The 25,276-nt window shown below is 55.3% G+C and overlaps 2 protein-coding genes across 3 annotated transcripts in view; one reads left to right on the top strand and one right to left on the bottom strand.

Annotated features, from left to right (window-relative positions):
• Positions 1 to 1,034: 1,034 nt before the first annotated feature.
• Positions 1,035 to 11,985, top strand: POLR3H (RNA polymerase III subunit H). The gene is made up of 6 exons (XM_032492326.1): positions 1,035 to 1,511; positions 3,932 to 4,028; positions 8,789 to 8,875; positions 9,322 to 9,385; positions 10,602 to 10,803; positions 11,692 to 11,985. The coding sequence occupies exons 1-6, from the start codon at positions 1,401 to 1,403 to the stop codon at positions 11,743 to 11,745; spliced, it is 615 nt and encodes a 204-aa protein (XP_032348217.1). The 5' UTR covers positions 1,035 to 1,400; the 3' UTR covers positions 11,746 to 11,985.
• Positions 11,986 to 12,984: 999 nt separating this feature from the next.
• Positions 12,985 to 25,276, bottom strand: part of ACO2 (aconitase 2) — a 47,735-nt gene continuing 35,443 nt past the window's right edge. For both annotated transcript variants that reach the window (XM_032492325.1, XM_032492323.1), the window contains 14 exons: positions 23,984 to 24,142; positions 23,601 to 23,751; positions 22,225 to 22,329; positions 21,051 to 21,142; positions 19,863 to 19,968; positions 18,534 to 18,691; positions 18,243 to 18,316; positions 17,597 to 17,708; positions 16,441 to 16,563; positions 16,053 to 16,208; positions 15,237 to 15,428; positions 14,666 to 14,798; positions 13,984 to 14,105; positions 12,985 to 13,512 (listed from right to left, as the gene is read on the bottom strand). In XM_032492325.1, coding sequence (XP_032348216.1) covers positions 13,378 to 13,512; positions 13,984 to 14,105; positions 14,666 to 14,798; positions 15,237 to 15,428; positions 16,053 to 16,208; positions 16,441 to 16,563; positions 17,597 to 17,708; positions 18,243 to 18,316; positions 18,534 to 18,691; positions 19,863 to 19,968; positions 21,051 to 21,142; positions 22,225 to 22,329; positions 23,601 to 23,751; positions 23,984 to 24,142 — 1,818 coding nt within the window. In that variant the 3' untranslated portion in view covers positions 12,985 to 13,377. The remainder of the gene's footprint in view (positions 13,513 to 13,983; positions 14,106 to 14,665; positions 14,799 to 15,236; positions 15,429 to 16,052; positions 16,209 to 16,440; positions 16,564 to 17,596; positions 17,709 to 18,242; positions 18,317 to 18,533; positions 18,692 to 19,862; positions 19,969 to 21,050; positions 21,143 to 22,224; positions 22,330 to 23,600; positions 23,752 to 23,983; positions 24,143 to 25,276) is intronic.

Raw genomic sequence — 25,276 nt, 5'->3', positions numbered from 1 at the left:
GGCAGACAGATCTATAAATAAAAATATAGATGCAGGGAAGGACAAATTCGGTATCACTGCAGCCAGTCTCAGAGGGAGATCTCTATATGTGTAAAATTGGCAAATTGAAGCACCATGCATTTCTGAGTGCCTCTGTCATGTATCCCAAGGCTCTTTTTATTTGTTTAAAATTTTATTTGGTTAAAACACACTGCAGTGTATTTCCATGACCCACCAACTTTTAAAGGCTGTGTAGTGTAGAGATTTAGATGGGGCCCACTTTTACCACTTAGCAGCCCCGTGATCTTAGACAAGTTACTAAATTCTCTTAGCCCAAGACTCTGTTAGCAATTAAAGGAAGATGAATGAGCTGGAATGTCGGGAGAGAGAACAAAATAGGGCTGGAGGTATGGGTGGAGGCAAGACCCTGCAGGGACTTGTGAGCTACCATAAAGGTTTTAGACTTTATTATTAGTGCAATGAGAAGCCACTGGAATTTTTTTTTTCGTCCCAATTTATTACCACTTTTCAGGTGAGATGTAATCTGCCTACAATTAAATGCAAAAATCTTAAATGTTGAGCTGGATGAGTTCTGACAATTGTATACATCTGTGTAACCACCCACCAAAAGAAGATTACTATCATCCCAGAAAGCTCCCACCTGCCCTGTTCCAGTCAGTTCTCCCCTTTTCCAGCGTTATTGTAGGGTCTAAGCATATTGTGTTTGTGTTTTGAAAGGATCTCTCTGGCTGCAGCACAGAGGACAGCCTGAGGCCAGCAAGGAGAGTACAGCACAGGCCAGGCAAGAGATGTCTAGATTGCGAGGTCGCCTAGCAACCTGAAAGCTTCGACGCGGAGCGTGGACGTCTGGGCGAAAGCGGAGGGAGAGGCCCTGTCCCACCCCATCCAGGCCCCGCCCCACCCCATCCAGGCCCCGCCCCCTCCCCGTCCCGCCCCGCTCCTCGCACGAGCCAGTAGGCAGCCTCGCTCCTCGTCGAGGGGCGGACCAAAGCTTTTTATTGGCCGGTCCTCCGGAAGCTACCGGATTCGGAGTCTCGCCCAAAGTCGTGCGGCCGCTGGCTGCTTGTTGGCGCGCGGTGCATGGTGGTGGCGCGCGGTGCATGGTGGTGGCGCGAGGCGCTTGGCTTGGCTTGGCGGGGCGGGCGCCCGCGCGGCAAGGCCGCGCACCTTTCCCGCTGGACTGGGAGACCTTCCCGCTGAGCCTCAGTTTCCTCTCTTTGCAGTAGCGGAGCATGCCCCGCACGGGGCACCCCAGACCCTACCGTGCAGCCCCATTGCCGGCCCGGAGCGTGTATCTCAGCAACTGGGACTGGACGGAGGCGGCTCGGGGATCCCCACTGCCCCGGGTCTGGGTGCGTGACTGACCCTCCCGGTGCCAGAGCCCCCCAGCACAGGCCAGGATGTTCGTCCTGGTGGAAATGGTGGACACCGTGCGGATTCCCCCCTGGCAGTTTGAGAGGAAGCTCAACGACTCCATTGCCGAGGAGTTGAATAAGAAGTTGGCCAACAAGGTATTGGGTCCACGGGGTCGCCGGGCAGGTCTTGGCACGGGAGGGCCTCAGCACTGCCCACCCCTCTCCGGCCTGGCCATACCAAGCCTTGTCCTGGGCAAGCAGCCTAACGACAGAACTCGGTTTCTTCACCTGTGCATGGGATGGGGGTAATCCTTACTCCACAAGGATGTCGGAGGGACTCAAAAGAAAAATTGAGTTTGAAAAAGGCCATTGTAACTGGGAAACGCTAGATTCTTTACTTCCAAATTACTTTGCAATCTTGAGCAAGTCATTTAACTCCTCTGGGCCTCAATTTCTATTTGTAAACTAGAAATAATAATTGCTGTCCAACCATGCATTGTTTCTGTGAAGATAGATAATAGTTTAGAGTTGGCTGTCAGGAGGTTTATCCGTTCATTCCTGCAGAAAAAAAAAAAAAAAGTGCACCTTTTATGCACGAAGCCTGCATGCCTTAGTGCCAGCTTGTCCTTGGGCTCCCCGTGTCCCTCCTCAGTTATTGGGTCTTAGGACTTACCCACACTCTTTTGTTTACTGGGTTACTGTTTTCCTCTTTCCCTCTCCATGAGGGCAGGGACCTTTCATCCCTGCAGTATCCCCCATATTTAGCCAGGGCCTGGCACAGAATAGATATTTCACAATTGTTCATTGAATGAATAAAGCAGATAAGCTTCTGCTCCGTAGTGTGGTGGGAAAGGCAGATATGAACAAGAAACTCCCACAGTTGATTGTGTGATGACAAGCTGAGGTAAATGCTCTGAGAACAGGTGTTTACAAAGCCTGTGGAACGAAGGAACTTCACCTGCGGTAAGGGAGGCAAGAGGCTTTGTTAGGGAGGTGGCACTGGAACTGTGATCTAATAATGAGGAAGAACTAATTAGGGGATTCCTTTTTGACGGGAGGGATCTGGGCAGAGAGAAGAGCTGTGTGGGCAGCGGAAATAGCATGTGCAAAGGCCCTGTGGCAGGGAATATCAGGAGGGAATATCACACCTATCATGGCATGGAGGAGGCTGGTGTGGCCTGGGCAGAGGGAGAGAGGGGAGGGCAGTCTGGAAAGTGATGGGAGCCAAGCTATCCAGGGCCTGCAGGACTTACTCAGGGAAATGGTCTTCACTTGTAGAACAGCTGGAAGTGACAGGCTGAGGAGGAGCCAGCAGGAGGAAGATTGGCTGGCATCAGACAGGAGGCAAGTCCCTTCCGTAGAGGCTGAAGTCACAGAATGTGGGGTGTATAGATCTGGGGAATTGGTGGAGAGAACTCTTGGAATCCTTAGTGGATGCCTTCTTGTTACATTGTGAATTAGAAGGGGGGGGGGTCCCATAAGAGGACAAAGAGAAAAGGTGTGAAAAGTCCAAGAGGGGAATGTAGTCCCTTTGTAGCACAGGTCCTTCAGTGACCTGTTCAGATGAATATTTCTGTGTTTGAATCATTGAGCAATTTGAGAGGAGGCCGTGCAGAAGAGGTCCAAGGTCTGGCCAAGGGCACACGACTCCCTGTGCTTCCAAACCAGCCGGACAATGCCTCATTGTGGTGAGATATGGCCGATACTCTGAGTTCTCTGAACTTCTTGCTAATCCTTGAACAGTTCTGCAAGGTCTCTAATTGGAAGGTGATGACGCTGGTGTCAGATAAGCAGACAGCAAGTGGCCAGTCCTTTGGAGCATCACGGGGTAGGAATGTCCTCTGCCTGTTCTCTACCCAGTCTCAGGGCCTCCTGTGTGTCACTCTGCCAGCCTCAATCCCTGTGGCCACATCTGTGTGTCTGAGACTTTGTGAGCAGAACAGTGATTAGCTATGTTTCTGACACTCTGATCTGTGAGCTCTAGCATGGACTTGGGACCTCTGAAAGTGTAAGTTGGTGGGGTTTTTTTGTTTGTTTGTTTTTTTAATGGAGGTACTGGAGATTAAACCCAGGACCTCGTGCATGCTAAGCATGTGCTCTACCACTGAGCTATATCCAGCCCACCCCAGAAAGTGTAGGTTTAACCAGGGGTTCCCTACCCACTGATCCTTACTGGAAGTAATAATGATCCTTGATTGATGACTGTTATTTCTAGCAGGTGAGCAGGGTACTGGGATAGGGGCATCAACATCTGTTCCCTCTCGTGATTTGACAGCCCCACAGCCTGGTGTGTCCACTTTTGCAGATGGGGAAACTGAGGCTCAGAGAAGTGACCTCGGAGGTCACATAGGGAGTGGTGAAGTTGACATTGTAACCTGCATCTGCCTTGTCACCAAAGGCCCTGTTCTTTCCAGAGCTCAGCTTCCCACCAGGGTTGCTCACCTCAGGCAGTGCCCGAACTCATTTCTAGCTGTAAAATGGGGGTGATCATGCCCAGGGGTGTGTGCGGATCTCAAGAGGGACTGACCAGGGAGCTGGGCCTCGGGGTCACTGGGTGTGTACACGGGTGCACACAGGTCGTGTACAACGTGGGACTCTGCATCTGTCTGTTTGACATCACCAAGCTGGAGGATGCCTACGTGTTCCCCGGGGACGGTGCATCACACACCAAAGGTGGGTGCCTTCTCCTTCTGGGCATTTGGGTTTCTTGGGGCTCAGTTTTTGGTGGGGGGAGTCCTAGTCTGGGTGTTGGGAGACCTGGGGCCTAGTCTGACTGCCAGGAATTTACTGGGTGATCTTGGGCAGATTCTTCCCCTCTCTGGACCTTGGTTTCCTATGTGTAAAAAAGGAGAGGCAGACAAGGTGATTTTCAAGGCCTCTCCAGCTCTGAGATTATGGCTCTGTGGCTCTGTCCTTGTTGGTCTTACGTGTTAGGGAGCCCTGCTCTGCCTGGCTCTCAGGCTGCTCAGAAAGGCGGATGGCTAGATAGTGAAAGATGCTTGGAGTAATCATCGCTGGGTTAAAAGTGGGGAGAGCAGAGGGGAGCACAGCTGCCCCTCCTGGGGAGGGGGCGGGTTGAGGGTAGGAGACTTTGAAGGACACCAGGACATACGGTTAAAAGTGTGGCCTCTGGGTTTAAATCCCAGTTCTGCTACCTGTTCGCTGTGTGTCCTGAGCAGAATATGTAACCTCTCTGTGCCTCTCTTTCCTCATCAGTAAAATGCAGTCAACAGTAGACTTTATGTTACGGGACTGTTGTGAGGATCACTAAGTTAATACGCACAAAGCTTTTAGGATAGGACCTTGGCCCATAGTGAGTGCTTGCTTGATTGCTCATCGATTTGAATTGTTTCTCCTGATTCTGAGGGTCAGCTTGGGTGGTCGTCTGGGCTGGCTTGGCAGGGTTGGATGGTGTAGGGTGGCCTCATGTGTCCGGGGTTGGCAGACTGGTTGGGTGGGGGCCTCAGCTGGGATGCTCATCTCTGCTCCGGGTGGCCTCATCTTTCACTAGGCAGACTGGGCACCAGAGCACAACTGGAGCCCCAGTGCACAGCACCATTCAAGCCTCTGCTCATGTCCCGTCAGTCAAAGCAGGCCACGTGGCTGAGGTCAGAGTCAAAGGATGGGGAAATAGACTCTCTCCTGATGAGAGGAGATGCGATCACATTGCAAGGGGGCATGCACCCCGGATGGGAGGGTGGTTACTACACCTGGAAGGAGCGGGGAGTGGAGGGGGGATCACCTTGAGAAGGGCTCTCAGGGAGAAAGTGGGGCATTATTCTCCCTCCTGCTTGGACCAAACCACATGAGGAGCAGAGGGCAAGGGGGCCATTGGAGGTTTGGAGCTGGTCAGGGTGTAGGCGCGGCGGCGCCAGCTGTGCACTCACTCACCTGCCCCAGGCTCTGAGTCAGACTCTCTGGGTTGGGTCCCGCAGACGGTTCTAACCAGAAGCTCGGTGATTCTCACACAAGGCTTTTTGAAGAGCCCAGTGATGCCCAGGCATTCCAGAACATGCCATGAGGGTGCCTGGTTTGTGTCCAGGAATCCAGGGACTTAATTAGTGCACATGGATGCCGGCGAGCTCTGCGCAGAGCCCTCAGGAACAGGCTGTGTGTGTGGAGTAGGACCGTTTCATTAGCAGAAAGATGAGACAGTGATGTGGAAACAAGACCGCGAGGGCCTCTGTTTCCAGAGGATGCCGTGGAGCTGAGCCTCGTCTCTGCTGTTGTCCCGGAGACAAGTGGTAAGGAGCCCAGAACTTCAAGAAAAACTGGGAGAAAAAAGTTAAATTTGAGGAAATTCTGTCCATTCATTTGGCTGTTTCTGCTACTTGGCGTAAGACTTCACTGCTGGTTTTCTTGTCTTCCACCCCTATTCACCCTGGGTCACCTGTGTTCTTGGGAACAAGGTGCCAGGAGTAGGGCACCTGGCAGGGGCCCATCACACGGACCCAGATTTAAATTCTGGCTCTGGCCTCCCTGCATGAGCACATTGGGCAGGTAACTACCTTCCTCAGCCTTGGTGTCCTCATCTGTAAAATGGGTTAACACTTGCAGCTGTAAGGTGTTGCCGATGAAATGAATCACAGAGCTGTTGTGGTGCAAAATGTCTCGAGATTCGGGTTCCTTTATTTTTTATACCATTTACACAAAGGAGTAACTCTTGCCAAGCACAGAGAGTAAACATTTTTTAGGTTGACGCATGCGCACTACATCTAAGGCCTCCTTATCTTAATTACACTCAGACTCTTTTGTTTCCAGGCCTGTTCCTTTTGAGGAACTAATAAACATTCTTGTTTGCAAGCAATGTTTCCCCTGGGAACGGGCAGAGTCACTTGGCAGGAATTTCTGTTTGCAGACAAGTCTGACCACTTCTGTGAAATGTCCCGCGTGTAGGCACATCCACAGCTTTTATGCTAAGTTTTCTTCATAAGGCTCCTCATAGCCCATTCAACAATGAGCAGGGTGAGTTGTTAGTTTATGGTGGGCATCAGTCTCCAGGCTTGGAGGCTGATCCCGGGCCCAGGCCCCCTTCCTGTCTCTGCCTCCCCGGGGCCGTGGCTGAAAGTGTACCAGGCGGCTCAGCCCAGGCCTCTGCTTTTGCTTAGAGGATTATTCATTTGCCCCTTGCCTTTGACTTCTTTCTACTTCTACCCGGGCCAGATTACTTCACATACGACTGTCACATCTGGGACGACAGTATAACGGTAGTACCTCTGTCACACAGAGATTGTGGGAGTAGATGAGAAAACCATGGAAGCCTTGGTCGGTGCCTGGCACTTAGTGCTCAGGAGAGGGCAGCCTTTGCGGTTTGTGACATTGGTCCTGATTGTCCAGCCTTATCCCTTCTCACTTAGAGTTCCTTCTTGACTTTCCAGCCTTCCCATCTGCAGGCCAGACGTCCCTAGGTGGCCCACACAGCACCATCCTAGCTGGCCCTCCATCTGGTCTGCAGCCTCCTTTTTGTTTTTTGTTTGTTTGTTTTTATTTTGGTGGGGGAAGGTAATTAGGTTTATTTAGTATTTATTTATTCTTAGACGAGGTACTGGGGATTGAACCCATGACCTCATGCATGCTAAGCATGTGCTCTACTACTTGAACTATACCCTCCCCAACACCTTTTTTTAAAATTGAGATATAATTGACATATGAAATTCACCCTCTTAAAACATGCAATTCAGTGACTTTTGGTGTAGTCACAGAGCTGTGTGACAATCACCACTGTCTTAATTCCAGAACATCTTCCTTCATCATCCCAAAAAGAAACCCCATGCCCATTAGCAGTCACTTCCCTCTCCTTCCTCCACCAGTCCCCGGCAACCACTGCTTTCTGCTTCCGGATTTGCCTATTTTGCACATTTCATATGAGCTGAATCACACATGTGGCCTCTTGTGATTGACTTATTTCGTGTAGCACAGCGTCCTCCAGGTTCATCCATGTTGTTGCTTGTATCGGTACTTTGTTCCTTTTTGAGGCAAATAATCTTCCGTTGTGCGGATACATCCCATTTGGTTTGTCCATTCGTCTGTTGAAGGACACGTGGGTTGCTCACCATTTGCTTTTGGATGTGCTTGTTCCAGACTGGAGCCCCCGGGGCACAGGACCATGTGTTGTTCTGCCCCCATAAGCCCAGTGCCCAAACTGGGCCTGGCGCACCTGGTACAAGCTCCGTGGAGACTCATTTACCTGAAGTGCTGCTGGAGCACGTGGGGGACAGGGTTTTTCCAAACTGTAAGTGATGTCAGCCCTCATCTGCTCTCCCGAGGTCAGCGTGAGGCCCGGCCCTCTTGATGATGGCTCAGGTGTCTTGTGTTTGTCTCCTCACAGGGATTGGGGGGTACCAGCTGCCCCCTCTCCTTTCCACACGCTTTCCTGCCCAGTGGAGCCATGGGGAAGCAGCCTGGCAGGGGAGCTGGGGGCCAGGTGGGCCCTGCTGTCCTTGGGGTGAAGTTGGCACACCAGGAAGCGAGGGTGCTGGTGGCAGAAGCCTGTGTTTGGGGGTTAAACCTCCTGAGGAAGGCATATTCAACCCCGTGGCCCTGTCTGGTGGTCCAGAAAAGACTTGGAGTCTCCCCCTGGCAGAACAGCTGTGTGGCTGTGAGCAGGTGACCCAGCCTCTCTGAGCCACAACCTCAGGCTCGCAGTGGGGAAGCATGACATTGGGCACAGGTGGACTGTGTTGGGCACTGGGTGACTGGCAGGGGGCATCCTCACTGTAATATTCTAGCCGTGGCGGTGTTCAGGCCAGTGGCAGACACCCCAGCAGGTGGCGGGAGTGATGAGGTGATGGCTTCTGCCAGGCCGTGGAGTCATTCTGATGTGGACTACAGACCTTATCTGATATTTTCCTTGGGGTCAGGTGATTAGGGACCACCTGGGGCAGGGCCTGAGAACCCACAGAGGCATTTTTGGTTATTTATTGGCTTTGCTCCCCCTGCCCGGCCCTACCTCCAAATTTAAGGGCATTTTTAGCATCCTGTTCCAGGTCAGAGCTATGCCTGGGGCAAACTGCCAATCAGCGGGAGACAGGGAACTTGTTCCCAAACCTGGTTCTCTTTGCCAGTTGCTTCTGCCCTTGTTAGAGTTTAAAGGAGAGAGCCTGGAGGAAGGTTGGAATTGACTTCGGAGTCATTGATGGCCTAAAATCTGGGCTCAGTTGTGACCTATCTGATGGACTCGGGAGCCAGGCCTCAGTTCCAGGGCCAGTGCTGCTGGCTTCTTATGGGGGCTGAGCTGTGGCCTTGCAGGGGATGGGGTGAGGGTCCCCCCGGCTCGGCTAACCGGTCTGGGCCCACAGGGACCCCTGGCATGGGCTGCTGGGTGGACTGGAGCCGCCCCGGGGTTGGTGTGCCAGTGAGCGAGAGCGGGCACTGGACAGCCCAGACTGCTCCTCAGGGCCTGCTCGTCACTGACATGCTTTCTTCATTTCCAGTTCACTTCCGCTACGTGGTGTTCCATCCGTTCCTGGATGAGATTCTGATTGGAAAGATCAAAGGCTGCAGCCCGGAGGGAGTGCACGGTAATGCTGGCCCTGAGTTCTCAGACGAGACCTGGGAGCACATTGCGGGCAGCTGGCCAGGCCAGCCCCCCTCCATCAGCATGTGTGTGGGGCCACGTGGTCAGGGGAGGGTCAGATAGAGAAGCAGAACCTTCCCGGCCGTCCTCTTGTGAGTGAGGGGAATGCTCAGCCCCCCTCCCCAGTTCATGTAACAGTGAGGACCTTGGCCACCAGGATGCCACAGGCCGGGACCTCAGGGCGGGCACTGAGCGGTCAGTGGTGACTCGGAGCCCATGGTACCCACTGGAGCCTGCCGTGTGCTGGGTCCATCTCAGGTTTTGGTGGCCGCTCAGGTTATGTGAGTGGCTGGGGGAGGGGCCCGGGTTTCCATGGTGGCACCTGCCCCTAGGGAGGGGCCTGCCTGTCCACTGAGCCCTGTCCCATGCTGTCACTTGCCTGTCGTCCAGTCTCTCTAGGGTTCTTCGATGACATTCTCATCCCTCCAGAGTCACTGCAGCAGCCAGCCAAGTTGTATCCTTCCAAGCCTAGAGTGGGTCACAGAGGAGCTCGAGCCTCTCAAAGGAAGCTCCCCACTCCTTGGAGTGGTGCTGGGTTCTGTGACCTGGTGCTGCTGGCCTCTGCCCGGCTCCTCCAGCCTGCATTTTGCTCTAGAAGCTCTGACCATGATGTCTCCACGCCTGTGCCTCCATCTGGGCTGTCAGGCCTGGTTCCAGCTCACTTTCCGGTTGTCGCCGCGGGAATCATCTCGAAGTTCACCTCCCTCGAGAGGCCTGCCTGATTGGCCACCTCCCCTCCTCAGCTGACATTTGAGGGCTTGGCTCTGTGGGTCCTCACCGAAAGTGCTTACTGGGAGGGACCCCATCTTGTCCCAGCTGGCAGTATGCTCCTCAGTGTGGGCTGTGCTGGTGGAGGGGCCCCAGGCCCTGTAGGGAGCTGAATGTATGTGTATGTGTCTCATTGTTTAGGCAGACAGTTCTGGCTGGGCCTGGGCAGGGTCTGTGTGTGACTCTGGATATTATCAGAAAAACTTGCCTAGCCTGGCTGGTCCCTCTGGTTGGTGACCTCCCATCCAGCCATGTCCTCTTGAAAACTGGGGAAGTCCTTGTGCTGCCTGCTGGTCGGAGTGTCCGGAGGCGCGGAGAGGGATGTGGGATTGCACCGAGAAAGCAGGCCAGCTTCAACTAGCATGCCGGTCGACTGAGGGTTTTGTGGAAAGTACTTCCCATGTGTGCTGTTTTATTACCTCCCCACCGCCGCCCTGGAGGCTAGGCCTTGCTGTAATCGCTGCTTTACAGATGGGGACCCCAAGGCACTGAGAGGTTGGGCCTGGTTCCTGGTGCGTCTGAACTTGGCAGCCAGCCTCTGAGAGGACACACCAGCTGAGCCTGACCCCGGGTGCCAAGGGGCTGTGGTCATTCCCGTGTTGAGAGGTAGAAGTTGCGTTCTGCTGTGGAGTCACCTTCCTGCTCTGATGTCCCTGGTGCCTGGCGGGGGCCTGTGTTCCCAGCCTGGGTCCTGGTACCTGGGAGCTCCCGCCGCTCCCTGTGGGCTGGGCCTGACCTCGTCTCTTGCACCTGGGACTGGGCCTGCTTTTCCTGTGACTTCCCAGAGAAAGTAATCTCAACCCGGGGTTGGGTTTTCCTGGGGTCGGATTCCGGTGGAGGAACTCCCGACCTTCAGGGCTCTCCCACGGCCAGGTTGTTGCCTTGACCCTGGGCCCATCCAGCGATGAGGCGGAGCAAGTGTGGGTGTGGGAGTATGAGACGGAGGAAGGGGCGCACGACCTGTACATGGACACCGGCGAGGAGATCCGCTTCCGGGTGGTGGACGAGAGCTTCGTGGACACATCCCCCACCGGACCCAGCTCGGCCGAGGCCGCCTCTTCCAGTGAGGAGCTGCCCAAGAAGGAGGCTCCGTACACACTTGTGGTGAGCTGCCTTGCTGCCGCTGCCGAAACCGCGGGGAACCACTCCTAGAACCCCCTGTCCCAGCAGGTCAGGCTGCAGGTCCCTGTCATGTGGTCCTGGGGTCACCTCTGCCTGGGGAGCCTTGTTTTTTCAGGCCAGGCCAGCGCAGCGAGATCATTGAGCTGCCATGGCTATAGGGGAGGGTGGGTGGGTCAGGCCCGTGCCCACAAGAGAGGGACGACGCAGGCTGCTGATCAACGGGCTGAGGGAGGGAGAAACCACAAGGGGCTTCTGGGAAGGGTGAGCCTTGGGGCTGCTCCCACTACAGACCTGTGTGGCCTGAGATGACAGGGAAGCTGCAACCAGCCAGATCTGACTTGGGTCCCTTTTGTCTTTTACCTTTATGAAGCTCAACCAGTGGCACAATGGAAGAGAATTCCAGGGACTGCTAGTAGGCTTTTCTGGTGTAACACGGGCCCCGGGTTGTTTGCTTTTAGGGCAGCTGTGTCCTGGTCAGGAACGCAGGTCGCCCAGGGCATCCCCTCTGCATGGACTTGAAGGCTGGTGCTCCGGGTCACTAGGCCTTTCTGGCAGGACTGGACCATAGGGGGCTCTGGAGGGCAGGCCCAGGAGTGGCCTGCTGGTGCCTGTGTGGGCAGGCCTGGGGCGAGGAAGGTACCTGACCTCCCTGAGGCTCTGGGGCCAGGTGCCGTGCCCTCAGGGAACCAGTGCTTTTCTCAGGGGGCCTCAGGAGAGGGGAGTCTGGACCTGCTGGGAGTGCTGTGTGCCTCCTTTCCGCCTATGCTGGGCTTGCTGGTGCCTAGATGGAAGGGCCCCCTTTGCCTCCTGTCCGAGTTGGCTCAGCCCTAGCAGTTGATGAAATGTGCCTGCTCTCTCTACCCCTGGCAGGGATCCATTAGTGAGCCCGGCCTGGGTCTTCTCTCCTGGTGGACGAGCAGCTAACCCTGGGACTTGACCATGGACCCCGCCCAGTCCTGCAGACCCCGTCCCACCTTGGGAAGGCTGTGTGGTGCCGCTGGCCCTGAAGACAGCAGCAGCTTCTGCAGATACCGAGGAGCTGAGTCTCTGCCCCACCAGGTTGTCCCCTTCCCTGCTCCTCCCGGAGCCACCCCCGAAGTCCAGAGGTCCTCATGGCCTTCTCTCAGTGACAGCAAAGACAGTTAATAAACAATGGTAGCCTCAGTTGGGGAGAGCCACCCTGTTTCAATGATCTAAGGTCACTGAGTTCCCACAGCTGGGATGGCATGTTCCTCACCCCAGATCACTTCTGGAGATGACTTCCCCACAACCCCCGATGGCAGAACTTGGGGGTTGAGAGATCCAGGCTGAGCTTGGCGGCTCCATAAAGTAACAGAGTGAGCGAGAGGCTGGCCTGGGGCATCTGCCAATTGCTGATCACAGTCTGCCCTTTAAGGGACAACCACCTTGCTTCCCACCAGCATATGGAAAGTGAGGTGGCCTGGCCTCAGCCAAGCAGCTCCGTCAGGAAAGTGGAGGCTGTGGGCTTTGCTGGCCAAAGGGGGTGAGAGCAGTGACCTGCTGTTACTCTCCTGCCAGCAGTACTGCAGGAAATCTTGGGCCAGCTGTCACTTCCAACCTCGGCCACGCTGGCAGCACCCTGTGGGTCTGCCTGCTGGTGATGTGAGATCCTGGCCCAAGGGCAAGAAGAATGGCTTTGCCGGACTCCTGCCTGTTCATTCTCTTCTGCTGGGACCAGGACACTTGTTTTGTAGCACCTACTGGATGCCATGTCTCTGTCAGGTGCTGAAGGGGTCTCTGGAGCCTGCCTCCCGCTCTGGTCTTTAGGCTCAGGCAGACACAGGAGCATGGAGGTGTGGGCAGGGCTACTGGACACTGCTCCAGGGGAGAGGAGCAGCTGCGGAGCAGGGGGTGAGGGGCAAGGGACAGTGCACACAGGGACCAGCTGTGGCCTTGGACGTGGTGGCCTATCTGTAAAACAGACCTTCGCAGGGTGTTTGGAGGGCAGCTCAGCGCCCAGGGAAAGAGGGAGGCTGCCTCACAGGCAGAGGTGAATTAGGGCAGGGAAGTGGGGCTGAAAAGTGGAACAATGCAGTGATGGGCCCAGATGCAGCATGGCCACTGGGGGCCTCCCCTGACTGGCTGTAAGGACCACCCCCCCCAACCCTGGAGTTCATAACAGACACCACCACTCACACAGGAAACAGTCACTGAATCTGGATTCTTATTTCCTTACAAGAGCAAAAGTTTCTTTAAAATCCTTCAGCCACAAGTGAAATGATCAGACAAGAGGAAAACTGGATGGGAGTCTTGTCATCAAAAATAAATAGTTGCATGAAGCTGCTTGAGATCTGAACCAAACTAAAAACAAGAAGTGGGGGGGTCTGAAACATATGAAGAACCCCCTGCCCCCAACTCTGGGTCGCTCCGTGGGCCGAGGGAGGGAGGGCAGGAGGCCTTGGCCACACCATCTTGGAGCGGGAAGTCGTGGCTGGATAGGATCAGATCTGGTTCTGATGACGCAGAACTGCACTTGTGACACCAGAGCTGGGTCTGAGGAGCAGGGCGGGAGGACGGTGGTGGCAGAGCACAACCTTACTTCTGCAGCTCCTTCATTCTGTTCAGGGCACTGCCGGCACGGAACCACTCGATCTGGGTCTCGTTGAAGGTGTGGTTTAGGAGGATGGTCTCCTGGGTCCCATTGGGGTGCTTGATGATGCATTTCAGCGGCTGTGAGGAGGGAGGCAAGTGTGGGTGGACGGGGTTTCAGGAACACGGCCCTCGGTTCTTCCAGAGGGTCAGGAAGGCAGGACACTGCCCTGGGGCCTTCAGGCCAGTGAGGCGAACCAAGTCCTGGGCCAGGTCTGGGCCTGGGTGGCCACCTGGATGGTTTAACTCCTGGGGTCAAAAGGGTCCTGCTGGGCCTGGGCTGTTGGCCTCTGAGTGCCACACCTGGGCTAATGGAGGGCATGAGGGCCTAAGCCCATGCCACCCTCGTCTCTGGGAAGGCACTTCCTGCCCTCTCTGGGGGGCTGCCTGGAGAACTTAAGGGCCCTTCTGGCTGGAACAAAGGTTCATGGGAGGAGGTGCAGGTGGGCCAGGTATAGAAAGTAGAGGACCAAGGTGGCTGCCCCCAACCCCTTAGGAGGGCCCTGGGGGAAATGGGCTGGCTAGTCCACCCTCCTTCCCTGGCCCCCTGACCTTGCCAGGAGCAAAGTCCTTCAGGCCCTGGATGGTCAGCTTGTCCACAGGGTGAATCTTGTTGTAGTCGGCTGGGTCAGTGAAGGTGAGGGGCAGCAGGCCCTGCTTCTTCAGGTTGGTTTCTGGAAGGCAGAGGGCACATGGAGTCCTTGGGGGCAGGTCCCGTCCCTCCCTTCTGTGTGGAACCTCACCAGCCAAGCCCAGTCAGGGCTCTGGGAGAGACACCCCTAGACCTGCCACATGGGGAAAAACCTGGGGCAGTGACTACGAGGACCAGACTGGCTGTGCTCCCAGTGACCGGGGACCCTTTGCTAGGTCCTGTGCACGTGTGCTCTGGTGATTGTGTTTCTCTAAGGCCTTCCCGATAGACTCTGACATTCGGAGAAGACCCTTTGACCACGTGCCCTGGATTTCAACTGTTTAGGTCTACAAGTTTGGAAGCAAGACCAGTACAAGCCTGAGATGGGAAGTTGTGGGTGTCAGACTCAACACAGATCAGAAGGGGCAGAGGCTGGAGGCTAGTGGGCTGTGGTGGCAAACAGGAGTTGTGGACACAGCCTAGAGACCAGGCGCGTGGCTCCAGGCCCAAGTCAGCCACTGGCTGAGGTTGGGTGGCCTTGGGCTGCCAGTGAGGGGAGGTGGCTGGGGCTGGGGCCGGGGCCGGGGCCGGGCTCCAGCTCACCGTGGATCCTGGCGAAGCTCTTGGTGATGATGGCCCGGCCCCCGAGGTGGCGAGGCTCCAGTGCTGCGTGCTCCCGGCTGGAGCCCTCGCCGTAGTTCTCATCTCCGATCACCACCCACCGTATGCCGTGTTCCTGTCACACAAGTAAGGAGGGACTTTATGAGGGAGGGGAGGGCACTGGCCCTGCTCATTAGCCTCTGGGCTTCCCAAGGCTCACAGGACAAGGGGGTAGAGAGTCCTCTCCTCACCTCCTCCCCAAGGGCAGGTGAACTCAGAGGTGAATCAGGCCCAAACCAGCCCCTGGGAAGAAAGGTGATCAGACACTGGCCCTGGCTATCTGCAGTGGTCCTGGGACCCAGGTGTGACCTGCCCGTCAGTGCTTAACCTGGAGGCAGGTGTGGGTGGAGGGCGCAGTTGGGGTGACAGACACGGGACTTCCACCATGACAACATCTTCAACTTCATCGCTATTACTGGTGTGGGCTCCTGGGTGGAGACCACCCACTGTGTCCAACCCCGCCACCAGGAGGTGCCAGAGGACCCCATCCCTGTCCCCATCATCTCTGACCCACCTTGTAGTAACGGGCAGTGTCAGGGACAGGACCAAACTCCTGGGTGACGGCATTGCGTACAGAGTTGGCCTTTCCATTTTCAACGTTGATGGCACCAATGAGCAGGTTATTAGAGATGTTGTCCAGGTGCCCACGGAACTTGAGCCAGGGGCCGGCAGCTGAGATGTGGTCAGTGGTACACTTTCCTTTGACCTTGGGTGGGTGACCAGAGACAGCAGAGGTCAGAGCATGGCTGGGCCCCCAGGTTAGAGATGCGCAGGCTGGAAGATCAGCTACAGCCCTCGCGCCAGATGAGGGGTTTGTCTGGGTCCTGGCTGGTGACTTACCAGTTTCATCTACCACATGGGCTTAATACTGGGTGTCACTGCCTGGAAACCCCTTGGTAAACACCATAAATCCATGTCTGTCATGGGTCTGAGGCCTCTGGCCACACCACAAAGGCTTGTATCTGCTTGGCTCCTAAACACAAGCCATACCCACTGATGCCCCACCATGGGAACACAGCTGGTCAGGCCAGACGGCCGGAGACCTCCCACATTCACCGCCCACACCCACTGGACGTAGCCCTCCCCCGCTGCAGCCAGACTGCTGGGAGCCCCAGACAGCAGCCGGCCAGATCCAGTTCTGTCCGGGGCAGGGGAAGAGGGGACACTGGACCACAGAAGCCCTTGTTCCTCTGCGGCCACACCTCCCTTCCTGCCCCTACCCTAATCTTGACCCTCTCCTGCAGCGGGGCTTGGGAGAACATGCTTCCTGCTAGTCAGGGGAGGGTGCCCTGGCGCTTGGGGCTGTGCTCCCCGCCCCTGTGCCGCTGACCTTGATGAGGATTTGCAGGTCCTCCAGGTCTTTGCCATCCCACTTGTCAAAGGGCTCCAGGAGCTGCAGGCGCTGGCTGGTGGGACTCACGTCCACCCGCTGCCCACTGCTGTCCTTGGGCGGATGCTGGTAGGTGTCCTGTCCAGGGTCGAACTCCTGCAGCAGGGGACACATTGGATGCCAAGCCTTTAGTCCCCACATGGACAGGCTCTCACAGAAGGCAGGCTCCCCTGTGCTCCAAGCCTCTCCCTCCAGTGAATACAGCTGCTTCACTCTCACTACCAGAGCGCCCCTGGCTGAGATGCTGGGAAGGGTCTCAGCCACACAGTGGCGGGAGCTGCCTGAGGCCCCCAGGTGGCTAACGGCAGAGGTGGCGGTGCCTGCTCACCGCGTGGGGAAGCTCGTCTGCATCTGGAGCTTCCAGCTTAAACTTCTTGCCATCCTTGCCCGTCAGGAAGTCAGTCTCTGGGTTGAACTTGAGGGTGCCAGCAATGGCCAGGGCTGTGACGATCTGAAATGGAGGTGGCCGGTGTGCTGGTCAGCACCACACACTACTCCCATCCCTCCACCTCAGCAGAAGCCTAAGCCAAAACTGAGATTGAGCCCAGGAAATTTCTAAATTCTCCACAGACCAGTCTTCCTCTCAGAGGCGGGAGCCACAGGAATCTCTGGGCCCAGGACCATGTGGCAGTCTGGCCTCCACCACACGGCGCTGGGCCTGGCCCTCAGCCCCCTGAGGCAGGACCGGCACGGCCCACGGCGTGCTCGTCTCCCCATCACAGGCGCACCCTGGCCCCGGAGAGGCCCTGGCACAGAAATGCTGCTGCGATGAACGTTCCTAACCGGGTAGCACACCGAAAACACGGAAGGGGCCGTTTTCCACAAGAGTAATTCTGGAACACTCATTTAAAAAACCAAGTCAGGCAGGAGGGTATAGCCCAGTGGAAGAGTGCAGTGCTTGGCATGCACGAAGTCCTGGGTTCAATCCCTGGTACCTCCATTAAAAATAATAATAAATAAACCTAATTCTCCCCCCCAAAACAAACAAAAAAAACCCAAAACCAAATCAAAAAAGACTGGCCATGTGCTGACAACCACTAAATGCCCAGAGCACGGGGCTCCCTCCTGCTCAGGGACGGTGCGAGCGCTTCCTGGACTTGCTCTCGGAGCCCTGACAGGACCTGGCACAGAGGAAGGGAGTGACTGCGCCCGCCCGGTATGGTGGGGTAGAGGCAGGGCTGCCGTCTGTGCAGGGGGGTGATTCTGAAGCTCCCGTTAGTGACCACAGCTGTTTAAACAAGCACCTCAGACTCCTGGGACCGAGGGGAGCCAGACAGGGGGCACCAAGGGAGCACGATGCTTGGGGCTGGCAAGGCCTGTGGCTTTTGGTTTCTGCTCCGACAACCCCTTGCCCTGTGATGCCAACCCTCCCTCAGCAGCCCTTTGAGGTCAGATGCCCTGGCCCCAAGCCCCCAACTCCCTCGACCAGCCAGGGCAGGGCGCCCAGAGCCCCCCCAGGCTAGGACCAGGCCTGGCAGTCTCACCTCCGGGGATGTGACGAAGGCGTGGGTCTCGGGGTTAGCATCGTTGCGGCCCGTGAAGTTCCTATTGTAGGAGGTGACGATTGTGTTCTTCTCCCCCTTCTTGATGTCCTTTCTGCCAGGTCAGAGGGGACAGAGTTAGGGATGTCTGGCCTTGTCACCTGGCCTGCCCTGCCTAGCTCACGGCAGAAGAGGGGAGAATGCAGAGGCCCTGAAATAGTCACCACCTCCCAGGGCGCACACGTACAGAGCAGGAGGGGAGCTGAGGCATCACCGAGGTCTGCTTGACACCACACAGAAGACAGAAACAGACCGAGGCCAGAGTTTCTTGATCCGGGGCCACTGCCTCCTTCCAAGACTCCATCAGAGCCCTCCACGGTGCCATGAGGGTGAGGGTCCCTGGCTTCTTCCTGCACCCCCAGCTGCAGCCCGGTGGCCTTCAGTGCTGCTGCTCTTTCCTTCCTGCCCAACTTTCAGTCCTGCCTGGAGAAGTCTTCTAGTGCAACAGCCTCTGAAGCTAGAGGCCTTGGGCTGAGTCTTCTCCTCCCACCAACAACATCTCCCCTCAACAATGTGGGGCTCTGTACCCCAGGACATCGGGGCCCTCTTATCAAAGATGGGGTTGTCCTATCGAATGTGCACTTCTCACCTGTCCCACTGCCCAATGCAGGGGCCACAGGCATTGGCCAGGACGATGCCGCCCACATCCCTGAGGATCTGTGCCTGCAGTGGGGAGAGGACAGGGAACTGTCAGGGTGGGCAGGTGGCTGATGGAAAAGGGTGGTTCAGCCTGAAGGAGGAAGAGCTGTATCAGAACCCTGGGGCGGCTCCTGGGAACTGAACCAGCACTTGCCTACCAGGCTGTGGCCTGTCCCACCCTGAAGCCACATTACTCAGCAGTGGGGTGGGAGAGCCAGGGGTGGGGTGTGTGGGCACTCACGTAGCCGTCCCGCTCTATGGTGGCTCGGATCTGCTCAGAGCCCGGTGTGATGGTGAACTGGGACTTGCACTTGAGTCCATGAGCCAGCGCCTGCTTGGCCACAGCGGCTGAGCGCCCCATGTCCTCATAGCTGGAGTTGGTACAGCTGCCGATCAGCCCTGGTGATTGTGGGTGGGTGGTGGGGCCAGGGGTCAGGAGGAGAGTGACCAGAGCTCCCCGCCTGACCTCAAACTATCCAGATCTGGTCAAGAGTTCACCAACTGTGCTGGGCCAGGGGCTGTTCTTAAGAGATAAGCTGAAAGCAACCTAACTGTCTAAGAGTAAAGAAGAGGCTGCTCTTGACCCAGCTATTTAAGGGAAGACGATGCAGACACTGACCATGACACTGAACACATGTGGTAGTGGAATAAGCCACTCTTACACTGACACAATCTGCATGTGCACACCTCAGAGGGCCCGCACTGAAATATTTAAACACAACCATGGCTGGCGGAGGGCCTACAGGAGATGCCAATGTTCTTCTTTTATACTTTGTAGTATTCCCTGGCTTTTTAACTGGAGTTCTTTTTAAAAAGTCTATCATAGTTACTCAAAGAATCAATGAAGACTGGGTGACATCACACAGTCCATCAATTCAGTGATTTATTTTCTACTTATTAAACTACCGAAGATTTCTTTTTATTTACTTCAACTACTGAGGGCGAATACATCATACAGCATTTCATACCAGGCACTGTACAAGCTCTCCATGTCTTGACTCGTCCCTCCTCCCAGCAATTTTAATGGGAGAGTATGGTATCACCCCTGTTCTACAGATGGGGAACCGAGGCACAGGAAGGCAAGTAACCTGCTCATGGTCACCCAGCTGTGAAGTGGCAGAGTCAGACTCAAACGCAGGCCACCCGGTTCACGTGCTTCACAGCCACACTGTACTGTGATAGTGGTCGGTGCCAGTGATACCAACGTGCCAGTGAGTCCGTACATGTAAATCAAGTAACGTAAAATCAGGCATCACGGTTGGTATGAGGAAGTGTTTGTAAAACAGAAAAACAGACCTCAGTATGCGCATGTCACAGAAACCAAGGACACCTGTCCGCTCCTAGAGCTGATTCTGGCTGAAGGCTGGGAACAGAGGTGTCTTAAACTTCTTGTTTGTCAATATTCTCTAGGCTGATAGATATTTTTTATACCAAGAAAAAGGAATTTCTCTAAAAAGCCATAAAGAAAAACCCAACTATTTCAGAAAGTGCCTGGTACACTCAGGTAAGCACGGCGACCGTCCACTGCCCCGGGCAGACCACTGGCCCCGCGTGGGTGGAGGATGCTCACCTACTCGGATGTCCAGGGGCCACCCTTCCTTCTCTGCCACGCTGCCCACCTCTGCCACCGGGTGAGCCAGGTCCGGGGTGAAGGGCCCATTGATGTGCGGCTTCAGCTGAAGAAAGGCAGGAGGAGAGAACACATCTTGGCATGTGGACAGCCTCTCTTCTTCAGAGGCTGCCTGGCTCCTGCTCACCAAGTCATGGGGGGCCTGGGAGGCCAACCAATTACTATTCTCATGGCTCAGACCTCATGCCAGGGACTGGAGCAATGGGCACCGTACGTGCACCAGCTGCTGGGATCCCTCCCAACACCCACAGCTCGTTATCTCCAGCCTGCAGATGACGGAGCTGCCGTGCCTTGCTCAAGGTCACACAGCTAAGAGACCCAGAGGCATGGGATGAATCAAGGTTGCCAGCTTCCTAAGTCCCTTATCTCCCATACCATGGTGCTTTTGGAATCTTACAAAAAAACAGACTTAAGGCCAGATGCTTTACATGTGCTAATACTTTTCAATCAATGTGAAGCACTTAGTGAAGTGCCTGGCACACAGCAGGTGCTCAATAAATGTTAGCAACTGCTATTACATGAATTAGCTCATTCAATTCCCAGGACCACCTTGGGCTTTACACACGATGAAGTGAGGCCCACAGAGGCTAGGTCACTTTCCCAAGGTCACAGGCCTTAAGTGGCAGAGTCAGGATTTGAACTCAAGCAGACTGGCTTCAGGGCCTAAACCGTCAGCCACCCTATGCTGCCTCCTCCAGACTGCCCTTCCTCTGGCCTTCCAAACACTGCCCTGGTCTACAGGTCTCAGGGTGCCAGGCTCAGGCCTGGGAATCTTGGGCCTTGCCGGCTAAACTCTCACAACAAAGCAAACTCCGGGGCGAAATCTTGGCTTTTGCTAAAGCTGAGGCAGGGACAAAGTGAACGTTCCTGAATCACCAGCCACAGCCACCTCCACTCTCCCCTCAGCCATACATCCTTCCCGCTGCCCCGCCCACCCCACTGAGGCCTGATTCAGGCAGCAGTTTACAGGGATGCCCAGGAACAAAAAGCCCAAGAGCCCCGCTGGGTGTGCAGGCAGGGACCTGCCATGCCTCTCCCCAGGGCGCACCGGAAGTCCCCAGATGGGGCTTGAACCCCTCCCCCAACCCCGACCCTCAGAAACTTTCTGGACTCAATTCCCTTACTCACCTCGTTGAGGTTAATTTCAATTAGTTGGTCATAATGGCAGCCAGGGTCAGGCACCAAGTGATCCTTGAATTCATCAGCGAGGTTGGCAATGTCTGAAGTCAACAAGGGAGGGAGACCAGCACGTAAAAGGGAAACTGGTCACGAGACTTCATCCACCCACATGGGCCACGGTTACCTGGCACCTGCCAGACACTGGGCCCTGGGCACTGGCTGGGCCAACAGAGGAACAAAACAAACAGCACAAGCCACCATCCCTGCCCTTGAAGAGCCATCAGTAAGCTGGAAGTTACAACATGATATAACAAAGGCACAGAAAAACACAGGAGCACAGGAGAAGCACTGACTGAGGTTCAGAGTCAGGGAAGGCTTCCTGGAGATGAGAAGTGCCGAGGTTTAAAGGAGAAGTTACTTGATAAGAAGCAAGTGGAGGGCCTTCCAGGTAGGACTCCATGTGTGCAGACCTTGGAAACAAACTGACAGGCTCTCCCCAGGGTCCCCTGGCCTCTGGCTCCACCAATCGCCCGTGCTCACCTCCCTTCAGAGGCTCCCAGGATCCCTCCTGCAGGCCCCATTTCCAACTCTAGGTTTCATTCTTTTCTTTTTTTTGAGGGGGTAGGGAGGAGATAATTAGATGTATTTGTTTACTTACTTAAAAAAATAAGTAAGGTACTTAAATACTTAATACTTACAAAAAATAAGTAAGGTACTTAAATAAGTGGAGGGACTGGGGATTGAACCCAGGACCCTGTGCGTGCTAGGCAGGCACTCTACCACTGAGCATCCCCCTCCCCTCCAAGTCTCGGTTTCAAAGAAACCAAGCTAGAACCTCAGGGAAGTAGCTGGGGGAGGCTAAGAAAGCGGTTCTTGCTCTGAATATTCTTCCTCCTCCCACTGCTAGGGCAGGAATTATAAACAGAAGCAGATCCATGCCATTTCCAGAGTGTCCCGCAGAGGGCACCAGGGACCAGGCCAAGAATCAGTATTCAGACACCCTTTCAGGTGAAACTAAATTTCAAGCCTGAGGCAGAGATATCTCACACTTAGATGCCAGACCCTTCAAGAAGCTGATGAGAGCTACAGACATCCTACACAGGAGCAGTAACACACATCACTCCTCGTAGACCATTAGGGGCTTCTCAGGGCCTCTGAAGCCTGTCCTTAGACACCAGCTTACCTGCCCGGCCTGTCTTGTTCAGGTATTTCTTCATCCGGTGGTTGTAAGGGAACACTGATGTAGTGGCCCCAATTTCTGCGCCCATGTTGCAGATTGTCGCCATGCCTGTGGAGGAACAGCAGCTGGGTGAGGGTCCCACACACCTGCTGGACGTGCACACGTCTTCACACCAGGGAGCTGGCATCACTTCTTCCCTTGCTCTCACTGCCCTCGTGGCCCAGGGTTAAAATGAGGGCCAGTGAAGAGAGGCCACAGGGCCAGAGCTCTTAAGAGTAGCCTTTGGATAGAATGAAGGGAACTCAAGGGTCAGCCCCTACCAGCAGGTTCCAGTGCTGGGCCTGGCTGTCCTGCTCGGCAACTAGACAGCCACCATATGTAGTGACAGCTGACCAGGCCAGACTGACTATCTGGCTGTTACTGTGTCCATTGTGCAGGCGAGGGAACTGGTTCAGAGAGGTCCAAGGTCATGCCGTAAAGCAAGCGCAGGCGAGGCCTTTGGGTCTAGGCCCATCTGCCTGGTGTGCACTCTGTCAGCCACACCACGGTGCTATGTGGAAATGTTTCTGAGTTTTCCAGCACTAAGACTGGAATGACATCCACTGCCTGGACCATGGAGCCACCCAAAGAACTGGAGAGATTACAGATGTCCTGACTGAGATCAGCCTCATGAGGTTGGTGGGACACGGGTCTGGGTTTGTGTTACCAAATTCCTACTGAGCTGTGCAATGGCAGCAGGGCCACCTATGAGGCCAAGCCCCACATCACTGGAGGGAGACAAGGGCTGGCTGACCAGCAGCTCTGTGGGGCTGCTGTGGAGCTGAGGCAGGGGAAGTCTGGACTGAACCAACTCTAAGGCTCGTTCCAAGTCTACCTGGATTTCTGAGGGCCCAGGCATTGAGGTCAGATCACCAGGAGTGATGCATAGTCCTACCTGGTTCCTATCTGGTCTTGGGGACTAACAGGTGATGGTTTCTAATCCAAAGGAAGAGGGAGGCCCCATGTCCAGCCCAGGGAAGATGTGAGGATGGGGCTGCTCTGTGATTCAAGCCCTGGCTGGTTCCACTCCCACCACCACCTCGGCACTCTGTGAGATCCTCTACTGGACCACCCACAGCAGCCCAAGGCTGCGGCCAAGCTGGCTCAGCCCCTAACTCTGTGGCCACAGGGACGTTATCTGCCATCCTTGAGGGGCCTTGATCTCCTGTTTAACGAGGGACCTGGACCAGACAACCAAACCTCAACCTCTAAGTATCCATCCCCAATCTCCAAATTGACTGGACAGATTCTCAGGGGAAAGCCATTCACTATGGCTCAACGACAGGCTCCATCAGGCCCAGTACAGGCTGAGAGCCATGTGAGGTGGCCACCTTCCTCACCGGTGCAGGAGATGGAGTCTACACCAGGCCCGTGGTACTCCACAATAGCGCCTGTGCCGCCTTTCACTGTGAGGATACCCGCCACCTTTAGGATCACATCTTTTGGTGAGGTCCAGCCAGAGAGCGAGCCCGTCAGCTTCACACCAATCACCTGAACAGATGTGGCAAGAAAGCAGTTACTGGCCCTGTGTGCCGTGTGTCATGTTCCAACCCGGAATCTACTGGCTGGAGTTCCCATTTCAGCTTACTTATCCCTGCCTCCCTCCCAAAGAGGTCTGAGCCTGACCTGTTTTCCCAGCCCTGTTGGGTCTCTCATCTCCCAATTCAACACCACCAACCGCCCCTCTGCTGCCACCTGAAAGGCACCGTTCCCCACCCCTCACCTTGGGGCATTTCAGCTCCCAGGGGATCCCAGCCATGACATCCACTGCATCAGCACCCCCGACTCCAATGCAGATGCCCCCCAGGCCACCACCATTGGGGGTGTGGGAATCAGTGCCAATCAGAAGAACTCCAGGGTATGAGTAGTTTTCCAGAATGATCTGAAAAAGAACCCAAGAGCTTAAGCTTTAAAGTCCTCACAGAGAATGAAGGTAGGGCCCCGAAGAGGTTTGCAAAACTGCCCTGCTGACACTAGGCCACTGGGCCACGCCTAGGCACTCCTCCAGGTGGGGGCACCTCCAGTGCGGAGTGGAGACAGGTGGCCTGGGCTCACGAACAGCTCTGGCAGTCCCTGACTGTGTGACTTGGGCTGTAAGTGCCTCCCTGAACCTTGGTTTCCTCGTCTGTTAGCTCAGTAATAGGAATGGCCACACCATTTTGTCCCCAGGATCGTGGCGAGAACCAGATGAAACAACAATGTGTCCTATGACAGGCCCGGGGACAAGCGCTGACCACTAAAAGGTGCTCCTGACAACACTCCCTACCTCATGTGGTTGGTGGACGCGTGGAGTGTGCTTATCTGTTTTCTTAACAGGGCAGACATTTTTCACAGCCTGGCTCCAGCACCTGCAAGGAAGCACTGAGACCCAATGAGGGCACAGGCCATGAGTTTTTCCCCTGCTGCACTAAAAAGCACAGACGGTGCTGGTGTCTCTGAGAAGAGAAGTGATCTGTTTAAGGAAGATGCTGACTGGCCTCGTCACCACTCCTAGTTCACAGCGTTCCCTTTCTTGAGGCTCTCCTCCTAGCTGGGAAGGAGCATTTCCCCCCAAAATCTGATGGGGCTACAGGAGCAGCTATCCCAGCACCGGCCTGTCTACCAACCTGGCACCCGAGGTGCCAGACACTCTGAGGCTGCAGGACTGCTCTAGGAAGCCCTGGCCGACAGTAACCGTGCCTAGGTCTGAGCTCTGGCCCCACCACCTACTAAGCTGTGGGCCCCCAGGCAAGTCACTTCACTCTCCAAGCCTGTCTTCCCATTTATAAAAGTAGCCGACAATACTGCTCCCCTCACTGGAGGACTCAATGGGTACATGTACATCAAGCTGTAACAGTAATGCCTGGCAGAGGAATTATTTTTATTTACTATTTTGCAGCAAGATCCTTCATCTGAGCTTTGGTTGCTCATTGTCAGATGGAATTATGCCCCAACACACACACATGGATGTTGGGAAGGACAAATGGGATCAGAGACGTGAAAGGCTCTACAAACTGGCAGGACTGCATGAAGAGTG

The sequence above is a fragment of the Camelus ferus genome, chromosome 12 (assembly GCF_009834535.1).
Source record: "Camelus ferus isolate YT-003-E chromosome 12, BCGSAC_Cfer_1.0, whole genome shotgun sequence".
Lineage (NCBI taxonomy): Eukaryota > Metazoa > Chordata > Mammalia > Artiodactyla > Camelidae > Camelus > Camelus ferus.
Note: the sequence above shows the minus strand (reverse complement) of the source record. Positions and strands in the feature narration are given on the sequence as shown.